This window comes from Salmo trutta, chromosome 8 (genome assembly GCF_901001165.1).
Source record: "Salmo trutta chromosome 8, fSalTru1.1, whole genome shotgun sequence".
NCBI classification, from domain to species: domain Eukaryota; kingdom Metazoa; phylum Chordata; class Actinopteri; order Salmoniformes; family Salmonidae; genus Salmo; species Salmo trutta.
The window spans coordinates 26,220,151-26,244,594 of record NC_042964.1 but is presented as its reverse complement, the minus strand read 5'-3'; the positions used below and the strand labels follow the sequence as shown (position 1 = coordinate 26,244,594).

General features: G+C 42.4%; 1 protein-coding gene across 1 annotated transcript in view; it reads left to right on the top strand.

The window, feature by feature from the left end:
- Positions 1-24,444, top strand: part of LOC115198604 (wiskott-Aldrich syndrome protein family member 3) — a 67,523-nt gene that overhangs the window by 12,296 nt on the left and 30,783 nt on the right. The window contains 2 exon segments of the mRNA XM_075074289.1: positions 21,875-22,014; positions 23,661-23,795. Coding sequence (XP_074930390.1) covers positions 21,882-22,014; positions 23,661-23,795 — 268 coding nt within the window. The 5' untranslated portion in view covers positions 21,875-21,881.

Below are 24,444 nucleotides of genomic sequence, written 5' to 3'. Positions count from 1 at the left end.
CTAGCTCCGGGATAATTGGTGTTTGCTCCGGAATCGACGTTAGCCAATAGTCACTCGGATAGCAGCTAATTAGCTGCAAGATCCAGGTGCAAATGTCCAGAGCTTGCGGTAGAAATTCGGGGATATGGAGAGAAAATAGGTCCGGTATGCTCTGGTCTGAGTCTCGTTATACAAAACTGGCGATAGCTTTACGAGGTGAATAATACTTTTGGAGAAAAAAAATAAATGATCAGCACCACATTTGGTGAGGCGGGTTGCAGGAGAGTGTTTTGAAGTTGAGTTTCTAGAAAAAATGTACAAAAAGATATGCGAAGAAAAATACATAAAATACATACACACGGGACAAGACGAGGACAAAGGATGTCTGACTGCTACGCCATCTTAGAAACCTTGAAGAAGCTATAGAAATAGAATATAAATGCAATAGAAGCATTGTTTCTTGTACTATTGTCTTGAAGAAGCTATAGAAATAGAATATAAACGCAATAGAAGCATTGTTTCTTGTACTATTGTCTCGAGGACTGTTTCACTTTGATGTCCTTTTTCTTCTGTCCTTATTTTGTCTTTTCTTCTGTTAACTAGATATTCTTTGTTAACTAGCTAGCTTCTTCCAGGAGAATCCCTAGCAACTGCTTAGCAACTGGTAAACAATTCAGATAGCTAAGATAACTACAATTTTATGAAAAATAGGCTTTTGAAAAAGTAACTCTTCTTTGTTGCTTGTTTTGTCTCCAATTCAGTCTTGCAGTTTTCTTTTGCTTTTTTCCAATGTACTTCACTCTAAAAAAAAACTCTAAAAAACCATGTAAATTTCAATATTTGTAGGATCTCATTTTTTAGCAGCTGCTGCTCAATTTGGACCTCTTGAACATCAGACTCTGAGGCCTCATCTCCACTGTCACTTTCTAACCTTGTTGAAAAAGCCTCAAATTTGCCCGGATGGCCAACAATTTTTCAACCCTTGTATTGGTCAGCCTGTTGCTTGCTTTGGTGTGCGTGTTCCCAAACAAGGACCAGTAGCGCGCCGAGGCGGCTGATGTTGGTTGGATTTGGAGGATGATGGAGGCAACAGAGGAAAGAGCCTCCGATCCACAAAGTCCCTTTTACCAGGTGGCTGATGAGATACGTTGGCACGACTGCCATATTGCATCTCCATCCCAAAGCCCTTGCTTGGAAGCGTACTTCTCCAGACTGCCAAGAACCTTGCCCTCATCCAGGCCAAGGTGACGAGACATGGTAGTGATGACACCGTAGGCCTTGTTGATCTCTGCAGCAGAAAGGATGCTCTTGCCAGGATACTTGGGATCCAACATGTACGCTGCGGTGAGCATGGGCTTCAGGCAGAGGTCTTCATGCTTTTTGATGTATTTCAGAACTGCAGTTTCCTCTGCTTGGAGCAACAGTGAAGTGGGCAGGGCAGTACAGATCACTTCTCTTACATCTGCAAGCAGAGTCTGAACATCAGACAGGATGACATTGTCTCCCTCAATGGCTACTTCTATAGGTTTCAGGCGACTTACCACTCTCTCCCAAAATACATCATCCAGGAGGATCCTCTTGATGGGGCTGTCCATATTGGCAGACTGTGATATGGCCATTTCTTGGAGAGACTCCTTCCCCTTCAGGAGACTGTCAAACATGATGACAACACCACCCCAACGGGTGCTGCAGGGCAGCTTCAATGTTGGTCTGTCACCAGTGAAAATACCTTCTGTGGTCCATGGTCATTGATGACTGCCTTCAGTTCATCTGCAATATAGAGACCGGTGTGTCTGTTGTCCCTTGTGTCTGTGCTCTTGTAGAATACTGGTTGAGGGTTGGAGATGATGTATTTAATTATTCCTTGCCCACGGACATTCGACCACCCATCAGAGATGATTGCAATACAGTCTGCTTTCTCTATGATTTGCTTCACCTTCACTTGAATTATGTTGAACTCTGCATCCAGCAAATGAGTAGATAAAGCATGTCTGGTTGGAGGGGTGTATGCTGGGCGAAGAACATTCACAAATCTCTTCCAATACACATTGAATGTGAGCATCAGAGGTGAACCAGTTGCATAAACAGCTCGAGCAAGACATTCATCAGCATTTCTCTAAAACAACAAGCAACCTGAGGGAACTGTATGCACTTGGCCAGATGATTCTGCATCTTTGTTGCATTCTTCACATATGATTTGGCACAGTATTTGCAAATGTACACAGCTTTTGCTTCTACATTAGCTGCAGTGAAATGTCTCCACACATCAGATAGTGCCCGTGGCATTTTCTTGTATAGATTAGGAAAACAATGATAAAAAATAAATACAATTCCATGTATAGATAAATAGTTGAGCAGTTAAACAACTCCTTTGTAAGATAAATGTTTTAAAATTAAACATGTATGGGAACAGGTGAATTAACATTACTCAGTTAGCAAGCTCAAGCAAGCTAAAACCCACATGTTAGCAAAAACTAACTTACAGAAATTGTTCACAAGTTAGAAATGATTTAAACACACTTTGCTGTAGGCTACAATTTACTAGTTAATAAAAAAGCATGTATGTCATAAAATATATTCACCCCACCCAGTATTGTAATTAAAACTTACCAGAAAGCATGTAGTCCTTGGCTCAGGCAGTGTAGTAGTGTGGACTCAATAGCATCTCATTAGTGTGCAAGATCTTGAGTATCAGTTGTACATGTGATGGAAGAATGCACTGTGCATGCAGAGGGTTGCAATTCCATTGAATTTGGGATAGTTTAACTAAAATATGCCACAATACCTAGAATTGCCTTATGTGTATCCCACAAACAAGGTTCACTGTTATAAGTTAACTTTTTTGATGAATTTTAAGCAAATTTCCCAGGCTTAAATTCCCATGGAAACTTTACAGACATTTACCGGAAACTTTCTGACCCTTTGCAACCCTAGTTGGGTGGCAGTCATTCTGTCTTATTTGTGGTATTTTATGCAAGTTCATTTAGCAGCAGAATAAAATACCAAGCCAGTACTAATGCAAACTCAATGCAGCCTGTGACTGACGAAAGATGGCAGTTCAGATATAGACAGCTAGTGTGTTTTATAGTGTTGTTTGGCTTCTGTAGAACTGTAGTAGGCCTATCAACACACTGATGCGGACAGAAAAAGAGGGAATTAGAGTGAGTGTGTGTGGTCTTGTTCTTCTATCCCCGTGGGGACCTGAAATCCCCCAAAAGTCTCCACAAGGATAGTAAAACATGGAAAATTCTCCTTTGTGGGGACATTTCCCACACCCCCACGAGGACAAAGGCTGTTTTTTAAAGTTGGAGGTTAGGAGTTAGGTTTAGGTTTGGGCTTGGGTTTAGGTTTGTTAAGATTAGGGTTAGGGGATAGGGAAAATTGGATTTTGAATGGAAATACCTTTTAGGTCTCGACGAGGATACGAAAAATGTGTGTGTGATCCAATATTTCTGGGATGGAGATCAGGTGAGGTCAGAGTTGGACAGTCAGTTTTGTTTTCCTTTTCCTTCCTCTGTCAGCAATGTTCCTATCAGACTGCCTACTGATGTTCTCTCGCTCTCCCTCTTGCTCTTTCTATCTGTAACTATTCTGCATACTCTAGTAATCTTGTATTAGGACACCACATTTTAGAATTTCACATGCCCCTTATTTTGAGTCAGGTAAATACATTGCATAATATCATAGGATACATCATCTACCTGTATCTTAACTCACCAAACTTTGCATTGTTGAGTAGATTGCTTTGTAAACAGACCACTCTGTTGTACCCCTGCAGTACTTAGCAGTAGCAGAGAGAATGTCTAACCTGTGTGTTGTGGTCTTAGGCCCAGTCTGTTAGAATAAGAATGTCTGTGATGAGAATTCCAGAAGTGCTCTCTGTAGTATTGTGTTCCGTAACTAATCTGTTTCTTTAGAGTTGTACAAATTGACCCTATTATTCCCTATTTAGTGCACTACATTTTACCAGGGCTAATCCTGTATAGTTTAGTACCTTTTGACTAGAACACCCTAGAACTCTCACCTCTGGCCCAGAAAGCTCATGTTTTTTCCAGACACACTGATAGGTAGGCTACTGTATCCTCACAGGCAATGGGAGTACTTTACCTTTGTTTAACCAGGAAGTATGTTGAGATTTGAAACTCTTTTTCAAGAGAGTCCTGGCATTTGAAAAGAAACTTGGCCAGTTCTTTTGAGGAGTATTTTACTCTTTTCCTGTTGAATCCGTTAGCTGCTGTACGATATGATACGGTTTTGCTAGGCAGTAGTGTATTTGTGCATGTTAGGTAACAGTGTATTACAGGTGCAAATTGAAATAAAATCCTGTTTTACCTCACTACAGACTAGTGATCCATTAACTGATTCATCCCCGATGCCACTGTACTCAGCAACTATACAACGAGACGGGCCAACTTAGTGATTGTATTCGTACCTCACTACAGCTGGTATGTAGATAGCTGATTGCTGTGTTATTGTATCATGTATCAGCCACTGTACTAAAGCCACTATTCAATAGAGTGGCCTGGCTTACACTTTGCATCCCCCGACTGACAAAGAATGTCACAACAAAAGAGCTAGAGTTATACAGAGTTCAACACACAAGGTCAGAAAGCCTTATATGGAGGGGAGGGGGAAAGCATTACTGGATCTGTAGTGAAGTAGACAGGTTTTTGTTGAAATGTTATACACACATGCAGTCTGATGTCACGCACACACACACGCACGCTCACACACACACACACACACACACAGATGCTTGGGGCAGTCACGCTAACTCAGCGATATTCACACTCGCGTCATCACGGTAATCGATCAGGCTGTGCATTGCCCGGGTGATCGTTGCTAAGGGCTGTGTTAGTATTCAAATGTGGAGTCAATGAAGTGATTATGAAATGAGCAATCAAGTTATTGATCTGCTGCAGATCCATGTCATCTATCTCTATCCATATGTGCTTAGCATCTGTTAAGCTGATCCACAGCCAATCTTAACTTGTACTGTTATGGAGAAAAACTGGCCTTAGGCAATGATCTAAGAATGACTTCATCAGTCCACATTACTAATATGGCTGATCTAGGATCAGTTGACACCTTTTCCCACCTTAACTTTAATCATTACGGAGAGAAACTCAAAAATGTCCTATGGCTCTATCAGGTGCCAACATGGCAACCATTACAACATCTTAAATTCAGTTTGCCTAACTCTCTCTGATATCGTTTAACTCTTTGCATCGCGTGTGTGTGTGTGTGTGTGTGTGGAGTTTCTGCCCTGGTCCCAGAGAGCGTCTGTTTTTAGGTGGAGTGGAAAGAGTGTCACATGGGTATGGATGACTTGCGATTGTGTTGAGGGCAACACATTTAATAGTCTCTGACGGCCGGGGTCAGAGAGGGAGGGGAACTACACACACACAACCATAGCACGTTACACACGCACACTCTCTCTGTTCATCTCTCTCTCACTAGACCTATTGACTGTGGTCACTATTCCCTTGTATACTGGTATTGAGAGTTTTTGTGTGTTCTAAAGTCCTCACAAGGATTGTGAAACAAGGAAAATTCTCTCTTGTGGGGACATTTTCCATACAGTTGAATTCGGAAGTTTACATACACTTAGGTTGGAGTCATTAAAACTCGTTTTTCAACCACTCCACAAATTTCTTGTTAACAAACTATAGTTTTGTCAAGCCGGTTAGGACATCTACTTTGTGCATGACACAAGTCATTTTTCCAACAATTGTTTACAGACAGATTATTTCACTTATAATTCACTTTATCACAATTGCGGTGGGTCAGAAGTATACATACACTAAGTTGACTGTGCCAATTAAACATAATGGAAAATTCCAGAAAATGATATCATGGCTTTAGAAGCTTCTGATAGGCTAATTGACATAATTTGAGTCAATTGGAGGTGTACCTGTGTATGTATTTCAAGGCCTACCTTCAAACTCAGTGCCTCTTTGCTTGACATCATGGGAAAATCTGAAGAAATCAGCCAAGACCGCAGGAAAAAAATTGGAGACCTCCACAAATCTGGTTCATCCTTGGAAGCAGTTTCCAAATGCCTGAAGGTACCACGTTCATCTGTACAAACAATAGTATGCAAGTATAAACACCATCGAACCACGCAGCCGTCATACCGCTCAGGAAGGAGGCGCGTTCTGTCTCCTAGTGATGAACGTACTTTGGTGAGAAAAGTGCAAATCATCCCAGAACAACAGCAAAGGACCTTGTGAAGATGCTGGGGGAAACGGGTACCAAAGTATCTATATCCACAGTAAAACGAGTCCTATATCAACATAACCTGAAAGGCCGCTCAGCAAGGAAGAAGCCACTGCTCCAAAACCGCCATTAACAAAGCCAGACTAAGGTTTGCAACTGCACAGTACAGAACATACTTTTTGGAGAAATATCCTCTGCTCTGATGAAACAAAAATAGAACTGTTTGGCCATAATGACCATTGTTATGTTTGGAGGAAAAAGGGGGAGGCTTGGAGGCCGAAGAACACCATCCCAACCGTAAAGCACGCGGGTGGCAGCATCATGTTGTGGGGGTGCTTTGCTGCAGGAGGAACTGGTGCACTTCACAAAATAGATGGCATCATGAGGAACACAAATTATGTGGATATATTGAAGCAACATCTCAAGACATCAGTCAGGAAGTTAAAGCTTGGTCGCAAATGGGTCTTCCAAATGGACAATGACCCCAAGCATACTTCCAAAGTTGTGGCAAAATGGCTTAAGGACAACAAAGTCAAGGTATGGAGTGGCCATCACAAAGCCCTGACCTCAATCCTATAGAAAACTTGTGGGCAGAACTGAAAAAGTGTGTGCGAGCAAGGAGGCCTACAAAACTGACTCAGTTACACCAGCTCTGTCAGGAGGAATGGGCCAAAATTCAACCAACTTATTGTGGGAAGCTTGTGGAAGGCTACCCGGAATGTTTGGCCGAAGTTAAACAATTTAAAGGCAATGCTACCAAATACTAATTGAGTGTACGTACACTTCTGACACACTGGGAATGTGATGAAAGAAATAAAAGCTTAAATAAATCATCCTCTGCTATTATTCTGACATTTCACATTCTTAAAATAAAGTGGGGATCCTAACTGACCTAAGACAGGGAATTTTTACTAGGATTAAATGTCAGGAATTGTGAAAAACTGAGTTTAAAAGTAGTTGGCTAAGGTGTATGTAAACCTCCGACTTCAACTGTATATATGCCAATGAGGACAAAGGCTTTTTTGTATGTGTGCGCTTTCCAGGGCAGCCCTCTGCATCTCCTCTCCATGTTATGAACCTACAGTATGACATCAGATGCTGTAGTGTGTTCTTATGGCCATGTTTTATTCACAGTACTTTTACAGTGACTGTTTGGTAATCCCTCACCTGACCTGTGTCTCCCTCTGTGCCTTAACACAACGACAGGAAACGGCCTTGTTCTCCTCTCTCCTTGCCTTGTGCAAGCTCTCTCACGCTCTCTCTCCCTTTTTCTCTATCTACCTCTCTCTCTCGTTCTGTACTGTATCTCATTCTACCCCCTCTTTCTCCCATACTCCTCTTTCCCTTTCTCTCCCTCTCTGCTGCCCCTCACTTTTTATTTGAAGCCAAAATTGGAGGACTTCAAAGGAAACCATGGCAACGCCTCCACCAAGCCCATCTTCCCAAAAAAGGGGGGGAGGGGGGGTGGTAGTGTGCATACAGTAATTTGGGTTTAGGATTAGCGGCTTGAAGTGCAGTCGTAATTTCATTTCTATGTAATGACTCGTACCATGGAACTTGCACGAGTCAATGGGGGGAGGGATAGTATTTTGCATAATTTTGGTTTAGTATTAGTGGATTGAAGTGCGGTCGTAATTCCATCTCAGGATAATGACCCGTACAATGTAACTCTCCCTGTGAGCGTCAACAAGCACATGCATCAAAGAGTTGAGATGGGGGTAGAAGGGGGAGGGGACTACTTGAAACTGTGGAATCGGGGCAGGTAAAATTCAAAGGTAGTCAACTTCTCTCTCTCTTGTGGTAGCAATTGAAATGATAGAAATACATTTTCAATATGAATTATTTTTATGTAATAACACAATCTTTGGATTTATTTCATTCAATGTTTTAACCCTGCCTATCTAAATATTTATATTAAGCTGTCTGACTAATCAACCCCTGTGTTAGCCAGACCATGTCTCTCTCAGAAAGTGGGGAGTGTATAGCTAACAGACTCATGCCCTGTCTCTCTCTCTCTGTGTTCATAGCTATATTTGCAGATGCTAGCTAATTAACCTGTAACGTTTGCCTAGCAACTAGACTGTAGCAGACTGGTGTATTAGTGGGTGGTTAGCATATAGTTAGCAGACTTTTGCCCTGTCTTTCTCTGTATTAGCAGCTAGCTGGATACATATAGGGTAGCTAGCTATTTAGCATGAAGCTAAGCTTGTGTTAGCCTAGCAACCTCCTAGACTGTAACAGACTGCTAGCCAATGTCTCTCACAATAGGAGGTCCGGGTATAACAGACTTACTTCCTGTTTTATTTAACTGGCTTTCCTAGTTAAATAAATGTTAAGAACAAATTCTTATTTACGATGACGGCCTACCCCGGCCAAACCCTATGGGACTCCCAATCACGGCCGGTTGTGATTCAGCCTGGAATCGAACCAGGGTCTGTAGTGACACCTCTAGCACTGAGATGCAGCGCCTTAGACCACTGCAACACTCGGGAACCCATGTGTATCCATAAGACCTAGCTGTATCAGACTGGTGTCACAGCTAACTAATTAGCCATAATGTTAGCCTAGCGACCTCTAGACTGTAGCAGACTGGTGTCACAGTGGGTGGTTAAATGATGATTATGTTGATAGCATTAGCTCTGGGACTTTAACACACATTCCTACAGGGAGGCCAGGCAGGAACAGAGATACCACTTAGTCAGCCTTCTGTTCATCCCTCCCCCCTCCCTGCTTTCCCTCATGGCCTCACCCTTCTCCCTCTCCACTTCATCCCTGTTGACCCTGCTCTCGTCTCACCCTCCCCCTTTCCACCTTTTTCCATCTGGAGAGTGGCGGTGTCTGTAGGTCAAGTGAGATAAGGATAATTGTGCTTAGTTAGGCCAGCGAGCCATCCAGGGCAGCCATGGAATTTAGTTAAGGAACGCCTACCAGTGCAGTTACTATATTATGACCAGATGACAATCACTCATCTGTCTGGAAGTAATCCAGGTTAGAATCATCACACGGCTGACTCCAGGAAGAGTCGACATATGTTGGTCAAGTTTGTTAATTACGCACTGGGTCACACAAAACCTAGCCAAGGCACACGGCATAGGAATTATGTACTGTATTAATGTGTTAGATCTAGAAGTAGCTTAGACAATCTCTCGGTCTCTCCCTTTCTCTCGCTCCATCACTATTGCAATGTCGCATTGGGTGCCACTGCTGCACACATCTAGAGCAGGTTCCTCTGCATGTTGCTATAGCAACAGCCCCCTTGGCACCGCTCTCCTCCTCTCCTCCCTTTTACTAGCCTCTACTGACCTGCTGCTCTATCCTACTATGTAGCTTTAAACAAAAAACACTACTGTAGCAACACAAGCTATGCATCCCACTGCTGGCTTGCCTCTGAAGCTAAGCAGGGTTGGTCCTTATTGGTCTCTGGATGGGAGACCAGATGCTGCTGGAAGAGGTGTTGGAGGGCCAGTAAGAGGCATTCTTCTTCTCTGGTCTAAAATATATGCCAATGCCCCAGGATAGTGATTGGGGAAATTGCCCTGTGTAGGGTGCTGTCTTTCAGATGGGATGTTAAACGGGTGACCTGACTCTCTGTGGTCACTAAAGGTCACTTATCGTAAGAGTAGGGGTATTAAGCCCCAATCTGGCCTCATACCATCATGGCCACCTAATCATCCCCAGCTTCCAATTGGCTCATTCATCCCCCTTTCTCTCCCCTGTAACTATTCCCCAGGTTGTTGCTGTAAATGAGAATGGGTTCTCAGTCAACTTAGAGGCAGTGTAGAGAGCGAAAGAGTGAGAGAGGATGAGACGTCTTAAGACGTTCTATAGACACGTCTTGGAAATACCAATGTCTTGAGACATCCGTCTTTGGACATTTTATAGTGTATTGTTGTTTTCATGTTTTATTAGTTATTGATACCAATCACTCACTCTAGAACTGCAAATCAAAGTAATCAAAATGTATTGACCAAAATAACTATTTCAGATGCAACAAAATAACTTTTGGTTAAGTTGATTCATAGGTGTTGCTTGGAGCTCTAATCTTCAAGTCTTTACAGACAGTCATCTCTTTTTTGGGGATCTGAGCTGCTCTTCCTAAATCTTCAGAAAAATTAAATGCCATATACAGCAACATTAATAACGATACTACATCAATCCTGCCATTTTCTAGTACTTTAATTATGATTAGCTCACCTGAAGCAGAAAGCCCTACTGTCCGTGAGGGCTTGATGTTTGACACAAGATTGGACCCAAGCTTTGTTGTATGTTCAGTCTGAAAATAGAACAAATCAGTTAAGAACTCTGTTCTCATGGGAAGAAATTAACATTCTCACTTGTATTTGCTGGGTGACACTTGTGCATGCTGGGTGACAGCTTACCTTGAACAAAAGGTAAAACAAAACAACCAATAAATGCACCAGCCGTGCACCGACCATTTATCTATAATTTATTTTGTGGATATACTTGTAACATTTTAAATGTATTCTCTAATACAACTGCACAGAATTGTAGTCACCTGTTAGTACTCAACTTTGTCTCAAGATACACAATCCATGTCTCAAGGCTTAAAAATCCTTCTTTAACCTGTCTCCTCCCCTTCATAAATTTAAATATTTTTTTTTTACCTTTATTTATTTAACTAGGCAAGTCAGTTAACTTCATATGGCTCAAATCCCGTAAACGTGATCGATCTGACAACATCCGGTGAAATGGCAGAGCGCCAAATTCAAAAAAAATTATAAACAATATTGAACTTTCATACATTCACAAGTGCAATACACCAAATTAAAGCTGAACTTCTTGTTTATCTAGCCACGGTGTCAGATTTCAAAAAGGCTTTACGGCAAAAGCAAACAATGCTATTATGTGAGGACAGCACCCCATCAAACAACACAGACAATCATTTTTCATCCCGCCAGGCGTGACACAAAACTCAGAAATAACGATATAATTCATGCCTTAACTTTGACGAGCTTCTTCTGTTGGCACTCCAATATGTCCCATAAACATCACAAATTGTCCTTTTGTTCGATTAATTCCGTCGTTATATCCAAAATGTCCATTTATTTGGCGTGTTTGATCCAGAAAAACACCGGTTCCAACTCGCGCAATATGACTACAAATTATCTCAAGTTACCTGTAATCTTTGTCCAAACATTTCAAACAACTTTCCAAATACAACTTTAGGTATTTTTTTACGTAAATAATCGATAAAATTTAAGACGGGATAAACTGCGTTCAATACCAGAGGAAAACAAAGTGGAGAGTGCTTTTCAGGTCACGCGCCTCTATCAAAGAGTACACTTCCCTCGAGCCTCATTCTGAGCAGGGCTACTTCTTCATTACACAAAGGAAGAACATCAACTAATTTCTAAAGACTGTTGACATCCAGTGGAAGCGATAGGAACTGCAAGCCACTGCCTTAGAATTATGGATTCTCAATGAAACCTCATTGAAAAGAGAGTGACCTAAAAAAATAAAAAATCCTGGATGGTTTGTCCTCGGGGTTTCGCCTGCCAAATAAATTCTGTTATACTCAGACATCATTCAAACAGTTTTAGAAACCTTAGTGTTTTCTATCCGAATCTACCAATTATATGCATATCCTAGCTTCTGGGCCTGAATAGCAGGCAGTATACTTTGGGCACACTTTTCATCCGGACGTGAAAATAGCGCACTCAAGCCATAAGAAGTCAAGAACAAATTCTTATTTACAATGACGGCCTACCGGGAAACAGTGATTTAAAGTGTATTTAACCTCTCTAGGGTATGTGGGACGAAATCGTTAGACATTAGATTATGTCAGGAGAGTACCCAGCCAGAAATAATCACACACCCATTTTTCAAGCTAGCATATAATGTCACAAAAACCAAAACCACAGCTAAATGCAGCACTAACCTTTGATGATCTTCATCAGATGACACTCCTAGGACATTATGTTATACAATACATGCATGTTTTGTTCAATCAAGTTCATATTTATATCAAAAACCAGCTTTTTACATTAGCATGTGACGTTCAGAACTAGCAAACATACCGAAAACTTCCGGTGAATTCACTAAATTACTCACGATAAACGTTCACAAAAAACATAACAATTATTTGAAGAATTATAGATACAGAACTCCTTTATGCAATCGCGGTGTCAGATTTTAAAATAGCTTTTCGGCAAAAGCACATTTTGCAATATTCTGAGTTGATAGCTCGCCATCACGGGCTAGCTAATTTGACACCCACCAAGTTTGGCGTTCACTAAACTCAGAATTACTATAAGAAAAATTTGATTACCTTTGCTGTTCTTCGTCAGAATGCACTCCCAGGACTTCTACTTCATCCACAAATGTTGTTTTGGTTCAAAATAATCCATAGTTATGTTCAAATATCCTGTTTTGTTCTTGCGTGTAAGACACTATCCGAACGGTGACGCGCGGACGCATATCGTGACAAAAAAATTCAAAATATTCCATTACCGTACTTCGAAGCATGTCAAACGCTGTTTAAAATCAATATTTATGCGATTTTTCTCGTAAAATAGCAATAATATTCCAACCGGGAGATGTCTTTTTCGTTCAAAGACTGAAAATGTAAAATGGCCTCTTCATGCGCACTCGTCTCATTGTTCTCAGATCGACCACTATCCAAATGCGCTACTGTTTTTCAGCCAGGGGCTGCAAAGTCATCATTCAACGTTCTGGTGCCTTCTGAGAGCCTATGGGAGCCTTAGAAAGTGTCACGTTACAGCAGAGATCCTCTGTTTTCAATAAAGAGGGTGTAGAAGGCCAAGAAATGGTCAGAGAGGGCACTTCCTGTACAGAATCTTCTCAGGTTTTGGCCTGCCATATGAGTTCTGTTATACTCACAGACACCATTCAAACAGTTTTAGAAACTTTAGGGTGTTTTCTATCCAAATCAAACAATTATATGCATATTCTAGTTTCTTGGCAGTAGTAATAACCAGATTAAATCGGGTACGTTTTTTATCCGGATGTGAAAATACTGCCCCCTACCCTAGAGAGGTTAACAGGTGACATTGATAAGGCATCATAGCTTTCACCTGGTCAGTCTATGTAATAGAAGAGCAAGAGTCCTTAATGCTTTGTATACTCAGTGTATAATACTGCATAGAATGGCTAATTTGCTCATATTTACAAAGGCCTACCTGTAATTTCGCTGGATGAGTGTGGAGGAAGGAATATATAGTACATGCATAATGATCTGCATGTCATTGTGGCAGTAAGGGGAAAACACTGCATGAAACCTTCTACTCTTCAGTTAACACACACACTCTCTGTAAAAATGTGCTTAACAAGTTACATAAGTTGCATGGACTCACTCTGTGCAATAAGTGTTTAACCAGATTTTTGAATAACTTCCTCATTGCTGTACCCCAAACACAATTATCTGTGAGGTCCTTCAGTCGAGCAGTGCATTTCAAACACCAATTCAACCACAAAGGAGGTTTTCCAATGCCTCACAAAGAAGGGAACCTGTTGGTATATTGAATATCCCTTTGAGCATGGTAAAGTTATTATTTACACTTTGGATGGTGTATCAATATACCCAGTCACTAGAAAGATACAGGTGTCCTTCCTAACTCAGTGGCTGGAGAGGAAGAAAACCACTCATGGATTTCACCATGAGGCCAATGGTGACTTTAAAATAGTTAGTTTAATGGCTGTGATAGAAGACTGAGGATGGATCAATAACATTGTAGTTACTCCACAATACTAACCCTAATTGAGAGTGAAAAGAACAAAGTCTGTACAGAATACAAATGTTCCCAAACATGCATCCTGTTTGCAACAAGGCACCAAATTATTACTGCAAAAAATGTGGAAAAGCAATTTAACTTCTTGTCCTGAATACAAAGTGTTTGGGGCAAATCCAATACAACCCATTACTGAGTGTAACTCTCCATATGTTCAAGCATAGTGGTGGCTGCATCATGTTATTGGTATGCCTGTAATCATTAGGGATGGGAGTTTTTCAGGATAAAAAATAAATGGAATAGGGCTAAGAGAAGTCGAAAACCTGGTACAATCTGCTTTTCACCAGATACCAGGAGATGAATTCACCTTTCAGCAGGACAATAACCTTTAAACACAAGGCCAAATATACACTGGAGTTGTTCCTGTCAATGTTCCTGAGTGGCCGAGTTACCACTTTGACTTAAATCTGCTTGAAAATCTATGGCAAGACTTGAAAATGGTTGTCTATCAATGATCAGCAACCAATTTGACAGAGCTTGAAGAATTTTGAAAATAATAATGGGCAAATATTGTACGACCGAGGTGTGCAAAGCTCATTACATGTCTCGAGGCATCTCAAGACAAAGGTGATGGCTCTCTCTTCCCTTATGGTAAGGGGAGATAGAGGAAGAAAGAGACAGGGGCAGGGGAATAAAGGGAGATAAAGAAGAATGCTTACGATCCTTTTCTCAGAATACGGAGAGAGTTTGTCAGATGGATACAGAGAGGCAGAGAGAGAGAAAAGTGAGATAAAGGGTAATGGATGGACTGATGGGTGGATCCTAAAGTGGACGGACAGCCAGACAGGCCTCAAGGTTAAAGGGATGACTAGACTAGAGGGTGTGTGTGTGGTCTACTGTTTCTGAGTGACCTCGATACTGTCTCTACACATTACTCACACTCCAGGCACACACACACCTGCGGCATTACTCATGCTCGAGTAAAGATATCCCTTTATCTCATACACACACACACACAGGCTACAACCCTCTAGGTAATGGGGATATACCCACTCAAGGGCAATATGAAGTGTATGGGGTGGGGGTGGTAGTGGGGTGTTTGGTTATTCAGTTGTACTGTTTTTTTTTTAGAGAGAATTTTGTTTACAGGGAAAGCCTAATGCTTACAGACATGCATGCATGCATGCATGCATACACTGTCAGGGACATTCAGGTGGTCTGCGTAATAGAGTGCAAGGTTCGATTACAACAGTGTTGAGAAAGATGGAGTGAGATTAGTGTTGCACAGTTTGGGGAATATTCAGAGGTGGAAACTTACCGTGGAAATAAACTGAAATATATGCAAATTAATACCATTTAAATGTAGATATTTTTTGCATTGGATATAAACTCAGCAGAAAAAGAAATGTCCCCTTTTCAGGACCCTGTCTTTCAAAGATAATTCGTAAAAATCCAAATAACTTTGCAGATCTTCACTGTAAAGTGTTTAAACACTGTATCCCATGCTTGTTCAATGAATCACAAACAATTAATGAACATGCACCTTTGGAACGGTCGCTAAGACACTAACAGCTTACAGACGGTAGGCAATTAAGGTCACAGTTATGAAAACTTGGGACACAAAAGAGGACTTTGTACTGGCTCTGAAAAACACCAAAAGAAAGATGCCCAGGGTCCCTGCTCATCTGGGTGAACGTGCCTTAGGCATGCTGCAAGGAGGCATGAGGACTGCAGATGTGGCCAGAGCAATAAATTGCAATGTCTGTACTGTGAGACGCCTAAGACAGCGCTACAGGGAGACCGGACGGACAGCTGATCATCCTCGCAGTGGCAGACCACGTGTAACAAGACCTGCACAGGATCGGTACATCCGAACATCACACCTGCGGGACAGGTACAGGATGGCAACAACAACTGCCCGAGTTACACGAGGAATGCACAATTCCTCCATCAGTGCTCAGACTGTCCGCAATAGGCTGAGAGAGGCTGGACTGAGGGCTTGTAAGGCAGGTCCTCACCAGACATCACTGACAACAATGGGCACAAACCCACCGTCGCTGGACCAAACAGGACTGGCAAAAAGTGCTCTTCACTGACGAGTCGCGGTATTGTCTTACCAGGAGTGATGGTCGGATTCGAGTTTATCGTCGAAGGAATGAGCGTTACACCGAGGCCTGTACTCTGGAGCGGGATCGATGTGGAGGGTCTGTCATGGTCTGGGGCGGTGTGTCACAGCATCATCGGATAGAACTTGTTGTCATTGCAGGCATTCTCAATGCTGTGCATTACAGGGAAGACATCCTCCTCCCTCATGTGGTACCCTTCCTGCAGGCTCATCCTTACATGAGCCTCCAGCATGACAATGCCACCACGCACAGAATGAGCAGTATGGCTGATTTCCTGCAAGACAGGAATGTCAGTGTACTGCCATGGCCAGCAAAGAGCCCGGATCTCAATCCCATTGAGCACTTCTGGGACCTGTTGGATCGGAGGGTGAGGGCTAGGGCCATTCCCCCCAGAAATGTCCGGGAAATTGCAGGTGCCTTGGTGGAAGCATGGGGTAACATCTCACTGCAAGAACTGTCAAATCTGGTGCATCAGTACTTCATGCATCTGGTGGCCACACCAGATACTGACTGTTACTTTTGATTTTGACCCCCCCCCCTTGTTCAGGGACACATTATTCCATTTCTGTTAGTCATATGTCTGTGGAACTTGTTCAGTTTATGTCTCAGTTGTTGAACCTTGTTATGTACATACAAATATTTCCACATGTTAAGTTTGCTGAAAATAAATGCAGTTGACAGTGAGAGGATGTTTCTTTTTTTTGCTGAGTTTATATTTTTTTGTTTTTACTTTGTTTACAAACTGATGTTACATGTATTAATGTACTGAAATAAGTAGGACACGTGACATTGAGGGAATGTTTGTCAACAGCGGGCATGTTCGTCAACTGCATGTTTCAATGGAGAGAGACGCTATGCTAGCCTCATACTATGAATAGACAACTCCGATATGAAGTGTTTTTTTTCCCTCTGTCACATTTCCAACTTATTTCAGTACATTAATACGTGTAACATCAGTTTGCAAACAAAGTAAAAACAAAAAAATATAAACTCAGCAAAAAACAAACCTAATCGAATATTCAAAAATAGAATACAATAATGAGATGTATCCACCAAGGCAACTTACCACTCTCTCCCAAAATACATCATCCAGGATGAACCTCTTGATGGGGCTTTCCATATCGGCAGACTGTGATATGGCCATTTCTTGGAGAGACTCCTTCCCCTTCAGGAGACTGTCAAACATGATGACAACACCACCCCAACGGGTGCTGCTGGGCAGCTTCAATGTGGTGCTGTTATTTTTTCTCACTTTGCTTGGTGAGGTAGATTGCTGCTATAACTTGATGACCCTTCACATACCTAACCATTTCCTTGGCTGTCTTCTAGAGTGTATCCATTGTTTTCAGTGCATGGTGTCCTTGAGGAGCAGATTCAATGCATGAGCAGCACAGCCAATGGGTGGGATGTGAGGGTAGGACTCCTCCACTTTAGACAATGCTGCGAACATGAAGGCTGCTTGCTCTGTCACCAGTGACAATACCTTCTGTGGTCCAAGGTCATTGATGACTGCCTTCAGCTCATCTGCAATGTAGAGACCGGTGTGTCTGTTGTCCCTTGTGTCTGTGCTCTTGTAGAATACTGGTTGAGGGGTGGAGATGATGTATTTAATTATTCCTTGCCCACGGACATTCGACCACCCATCAGAGATGATTGCAATACAGTCTGCTTTCTCTATGATTTGCTTGACCTTCACTTGAACTATGTTGAACTCTGCATCCAGCAAATGTGTAGATAAAGCATGTCTGGTTGGAGGGGTGTATGCTGGGCGAAGAACATTCAGAAATCTCTTCCAATACACATTGCCTGTGAGCATCAGAGGTGAACCAGTTGCATACACAGCTCGAGCAAGACATTCACCAGCATTTCTCTGACTACGTTCCTCCATTGAGTCCAAAAAGAATTCTGATTCCAGGAGGACCATGAGCTGTTGCTATCGATAAGGTGTCTGATTCATCATTTTCACCTCGAATAGAAATAGAGGGTCCTTTGTCAGAGGTTGCTTGTTGTGAGTCTGAGGGAACTTTATGCACTTGGCCAGATTATTCTGCATCTTTATTGCATTCTTCACATATGATTTGGCACAGTATTTGCAAATGAACACAGCTTTTCCTTCTACATTAGCTGCAGTGAAATGTCTCCACACATCAGATAGTGCCGTGGCATTTTCCTGTGAAGATTAGATTATTTTTTTTTTTAACAAATACAATTCCATGTACAGATAAATAATTAAGCAGTTAGATTAAACAACTCCTTTTGTAAGATAAATGTTTTAAAATAAAATATGTATGGAAACAGGTGAATTAACACTCCTCAGTTAGCAGACTCAAGCAAGTTAAAACCCACATGGTAGCAAAAAATAACTAGCAGAAATTGTTAACAAGTTAGAAATGATTTAAACACACTTTGCTGTAGGCTACTATTTACTAGTTAACAAAAAAGCATGTATGTCATATAAAATGTATTCACCCCACCCAGTATTGTAATCAAAACTTACCAGAAAGCATGTAGTCCTTGGCTCAGGCAGTGTAGTAGTGTTGGCTCAATAGTGTGCAAGATCTTGAGAATCAGCTGTACATGTGATGGAAGAATGCACTGTGCATTCAGAGGGTTGCAATTCCATTGAATTGGGATAGTTTAACCAAAATGTGCCACAAGACCTAGAATTGCCTAATGTGTATCCCACAAAAAAAGTTTACTGTTTGTAAGCTAACTTTTTTTGATAAATTTAAGCAAAATTCCCTGGCTTAATTTCCCATGGAACAATTCCCTTTGCAACCCTATGTGAGATGGAGAGAGGACAGACGGGTCACTATTTATTAGGATGACAGGCGGAGCTCAATTGGGACAAACCAAACAACCAACACACATAAATAAATAGCGCTCATCATCACTTTTCATTTGTGCCCTGGTTCCCTTTTTCCATCTCAGTTGGAAGGTGGTGTGTGTCTCTGTGTGTTTTCCCCGGTCAGTGCTGTGGAAGTCAGCCATTCCACACACACTCCCATACTTACAAGATAATCACTGTCACAATTACTATCACATAGAGAACTGGCATAAATACTTCACACGCATACATGCTCTGTGTGTGTGTGTGTGTGTGTGTGTGTGTGTGTGTGTGTGTGTGTATGTATGTGTGTATATATATATATATATATATATATATATATATATATATATACTGCTCAAAAAAATAAAGGGAACACTTAAACAACACAATGTAACTCCAAGTCAATCACACTTCTGTGAAATCAAACTGTCCACTTAGGAAGCAACACTGATTGACAATACATTTCACATGCTGTTGTGCAAATGGAATAGACAACAGGTGGAAATTATAGGCAATAAGCAAGACACCCCCAATAAAGGAGTGGTTCTGCAGGTGGAGACCACAGACCACTTCTCAGTTCCTATGCTTCCTGGCTGATGTTTTGGTCACTTTTGAATGCTGGTGGTGCTTTCACTCTAGTGGTAGCATGAGACGGAGTCTACAACCCACATAAGTGGCTCAGGTAGTGCAGCTCATCCAGGATGGCACATCAATGCGAGCTGTGGCAAGAAGGTTTGCTGTGTCTGTCAGCGTAGTGTCCAGAGCATGGAGGCGCTACCAGGAGACAGGCCAGTACATCAGGAGACGTGGAGGAGGTCGTAGGAGGGCAACAACCCAGCAGCAGGACCGCTACCTCTGCCTTTGTGCAAGGAGGAGCAGCAGGAGCACTGCCAGAGCCCTGCAAAATGACCTCCAGCAGGCCACAAATGTGCATGTGTCTGCTCAAACGGTCAGAAACAGACTCCATGAGGGTGGTATGAGGGCCTGACGTCCACAGGTGGGGGTTGTGCTTACAGCCCAACACCGTGCAGGACGTTTGGCATTTGCCAGAGAACACCAAGATTGGCAAATTCGCCACTGGCGCCCTGTGCTCTTCACAGATGAAAGCAGGTTCACACTGAGCACGTGACAGACGTGACAGAGTCTGGAGACGCCGTGGAGAACATTCTGCTGCCTGCAACATCCTTCAGCATGACCGGTTTGGCGGTGTGTCAGTCATGGTGTGGGGTGGCATTTCTTTGGGGGGGCGCACAGCCCTCCATGTGCTCGCCAGAGGTAGCCTGACTGCCATTAGGTTCCGAGATGAGATCCTCAGACCCCTTGTGAGAACATATGCTGGTGCGGTTGGCCCTGGGTTCCTCCTAAAGCAAGACAATGCTAGACCTCATGTGGCTGGAGTGTGTCAGCAGTTCCTGCAAGAGGAAGGCATTGATGTTATGGACTGGCCCGCCCGTTCCCCAGACCTGAATCCAATTGAGCACATCTGGGACATCATGTCTCGCTCCATCCACCAACGCCACGTTGCACCACAGACTGTCCAGGAGTTGGCGGATGCTTTAGTCCAGGTCTGGGAGGAGATCCCTCAGGAGACCATCCGCCACCTCATCAGGAGCATGCCCAGGCGTTGTAGGGAGGTCATACAGGCACGTGGAGGCCACACACACTACTGAGCCTCATTTTGACTTGTTTTAAGGACATTACATCAAAGTTGGATCAGCCTGTAGTGTGGTTTTCCACTTTAATTTGGAGTGTGACTCCAAATCCAGACCTCCATGGGTTGATAAATTGGATTTCCATTGATTATTTTTGTGTGATTTTGTTGTCAGCACATTCAACTATGTAAAGAAAAAAGTATTTAATAAGATTATTTCTTTCATGTGTTGTTTAAGTGTTCCCTTTATTTTTTTGAGCAGTGTATATAACACACACACTGCATTTACATTACATTACATTTTTGTCATTTAGCAGACGCTCTTATCCAGAGCGACTTACAGTAGTGAATGCATACATTTCATACACTGGTCTGACACACATCACTCACCGTCCCAGTTAAAATCCAAGGGCAGAAGAGGCCATGGACCAAATTCGGGAGAGAGAGGAGCTTCAGTTCCATCTCACGTGTAGCTTCTTTGGAGAGAGAGAGGGAGGGAGTGAAAGAGAGGGAGAAGAGAGCATTCTTCGCAGCAGAGCTTTTCCGTCTTTTTCTACAAAGACATTGTGCTCCCCTATCATGTGATAGGTATGCGTCCCAAATGGCATACTATTCCCTTTTATAGTGCACTACTTTTGACCAGGGTCCATATGGATTTGGTCAAAAGTAGTGCACTATATAGGGAACAGGATGCCATTTGTTACGCGTTCAGGGGCTCTCCTTATTCTGTCCTCTCACCAGTGATAAGACAGCCCAGCAGTAGCAGCACAAGCTGTGGCAGTTAACAGTTAACACTGAACCAACCATTGGACCCTGCATGGATCCCAGTCGTACTGACACAAAGCAGCTCGACAGGCAACTGGTCCCCGGGGACCCGACACCAGCCCAATATTAACAGAGCCAGTCACCCAGTTCAGTTACACTGATCACAGATCAGGTCACTGTCTCTAAGTCAGTGGGGATAGTTATCTCTGTGGCCTACAGGCTGATTAGAGGTCAGTTTGTATTTAGTTAATCGCTGTGGATATCTGATCTGACTGTCTGAGTTGATTAGTGTTTGTGTTTCTTGTAATATCATGTCTTGTTGTTCACTTTTGATTTATCATTTTCTTGTGCTTCTTTTCTCCCTCCCTACTTCTTTCTTCCTTTTTACTAACTCTCCTTCTACTCTTCCTTTTTTGTCATCCTGTCTTTCCTACTGCGTCTCTCTACCACTACTTACAGCTCTCTCTCCATCTCTTCCCCCAGGTGAATCACCATGCCATTGGTAAAGCGCAGTATAGAGCCCAGACACCTCGCTCTGTCTCCCTCACTCTTTTGTCCATTTCTCACTCTTTCTTGCACTTCTCTCTCCCCATAGGTAAACCATGCCATTGGTAAAACGCAGTATAGAGCCTAGACACCTGTGTCGAGGTGCAGTACCTGATGGAGTCACCAGTGAACTGGAGTGTGTTACCAACAGCACCCTCGCTGCCATCATCAAACAGCTTGGTAGCCTCAGTAAGTGTGTGTGTGTGTGCATGCGCAGTGGGCGGTGTTGTTATTTGTGTGAAACAAACACATCAGTGAAGGGCAGGAGAGAGAGATAGGAGCATGGTTTTAACATGTGAGGCCATGATCCGCGCTCCTATTGGAAATCCACCCATCTCACTGGTCTGTGCCTCCTAGTGTTATCCTGATCTCCTATAGAATTATCCTGTATGCTGATCAGGTCTGCTGTAGAGGTTGAGATGGGAATAGATTAACTTGACTTTCTGACCCAGACACCTGCAGATAATAATAATGGACACTTACCAGTAGTCTGACTCTTGAAGCTAATGATAATTGCCAGTATTTGTGGATCTACATTCACCCAGCTTTGCCCTATGGCTTCTATGGGATAGCAGCAATATCTAAGAACTTTGTGTCTAAGGAGATATTATTTATTTAATCAATTGGAGTAATCAGGCGCACTGTCTGTTAGTCATGCCAGTAGCCTCTACACCAGTGGTTGCTAATGTGTACACTTTAGGGTAGAATCCCTTGTGTAGTAAAGTAAGTACACCTTGTTATTGTGGTCTAAAGGTATTCCTTTGACAGGGAAGCTTCATAAGACTAAAAGACAACTCCGACTTCCACCTCTCCACCCTAGAGACAATGACTGAAGTGCACTTGAGTGTGCTTTGAAACCACCTTCACTCAGTGTTAGACTACATTATTGATGTGTGGTACAATATGTCTATATGTATCAGTGCTATAACAATAAGTCCTTATGTCCTTATGATAAGTCCTTACTCGTGGCACGCGCTCCAGCAGGTATATGTCACTGGTCACCCCCAAAGCCAATTCCTCCTTTGGTCGTCTTTCCTTCCAGTTCTCTGCTGCCAATGACTGGAACGAACTGCAAAAATCTCTGAAGCTGGAGACTCATATCTCCCTCACTAGCTTTAAGCACCAGCTGTCAGAGCAGCTCACAGATCACTGCACCTGACATAGCCCATCTGTAAACAGCCCATCTATCTACCTACCTCATCCCCATACTGTATTTATTTATTTATTTATCTTGCTCCTTTGCACCCCAGTATCTCTACTTGCACATTCATCTTCTGCACATCTACTGTTCCAGTGTTTAATTGCTATATTGTAATTACTTCGCCACCATGGCCTATTTATTGCCTTACATTACCTCATTTGCACTCACTGTATTTAGAATTTTTTTCTTCTTTTGTTCTACTGTATTATTGACTGTATGTTTTGTTTATTCCATGTGTAACTCTGTGTCGAATTGCTACGCTTTATCTTGACCAGGTCGCAGTTGCAAATGAGAACTTGTTCTCAACTAGCCTACCTGGTTAAATAAAGGTGAAATAAAATAAATATCTAGTCAAAAATCTGACATGGCCCCCAGCAATGTTACAGTAGGTGCTGTTTTATATATATATATAGATAGATAGATAGATAGATGCAGGGTCCCTTGATAAGTTGTGTGTGTGTGTACACACACTGTGGAGCAGGCAGACTATAATGTATTGTTCTCTGCTGGACGTCAGACAGCAGCTCTGGAGGGGGCACAACACCCTGCAGTGAGACGATAGAGAATCCCTGCCCATTGATTAAGGTGTGTGTGTGTGTTATCCTGTGTACTAATGTGTCTCTACCCCCTGCAGGTCGTCATGCGGAGGACATCTTTGGAGAGCTGTTCAATGAAGCCAACAGCTTCTACATGAGAATGAACAACCTACAGGAGAGAGTAGACATACTGGCTGTCAAAGTCACACAACTAGACTCCACTGTGGAAGAAGGTGTGTTTTCATCTTAGTTTGTCACCTGACAAAGTATGTTGGTACATGGGATAAAGCATAGCAGCAGCAGCATATCACCTACAGCCGCTTCACTGAGTGAATGCAGCGCTCTATCTGTTTTGCAGCAGTGAGTTTTTCCCCAGTGCTGGTGTGATTGAATGAAGCTACTCTGTCTGTGGTGGAATTTGGAATGTGCATATAATTGGTAAATGCTAAGTGGGATGCTTGTGACGACTCAACTCTGACGTCCCCCCATTGAAGTTGAAATTTTAACCATAAACCTTAGTTAACCGTTTAAGGTTAGGGTTTAGGGCAGGGTCGTCCCAAGGATCCCACTTAGAATCCACCATATGATCTACACACTCTTGATTGAGTGTGTATTGTGCTGTCCCACATAAAAAAATACTAGTTTAATATAAAATACTAAATTACTTAGTATAAAATTCTATGTTATTGTGTAGTAAACTGTAGTATACTGTGGAATACTATACTACACACTGTAGTATTCCTCAATCGTGTTGTGCTTACTACATCATTTTGTAGTATACTGTAGAATATTATACTCCACACTGTAGTATCCCTTGATAGTGTAGTGCTTACTATAGTATTTTTTAGTATACTGTAGAATACTATACTACCCAATGCCCTC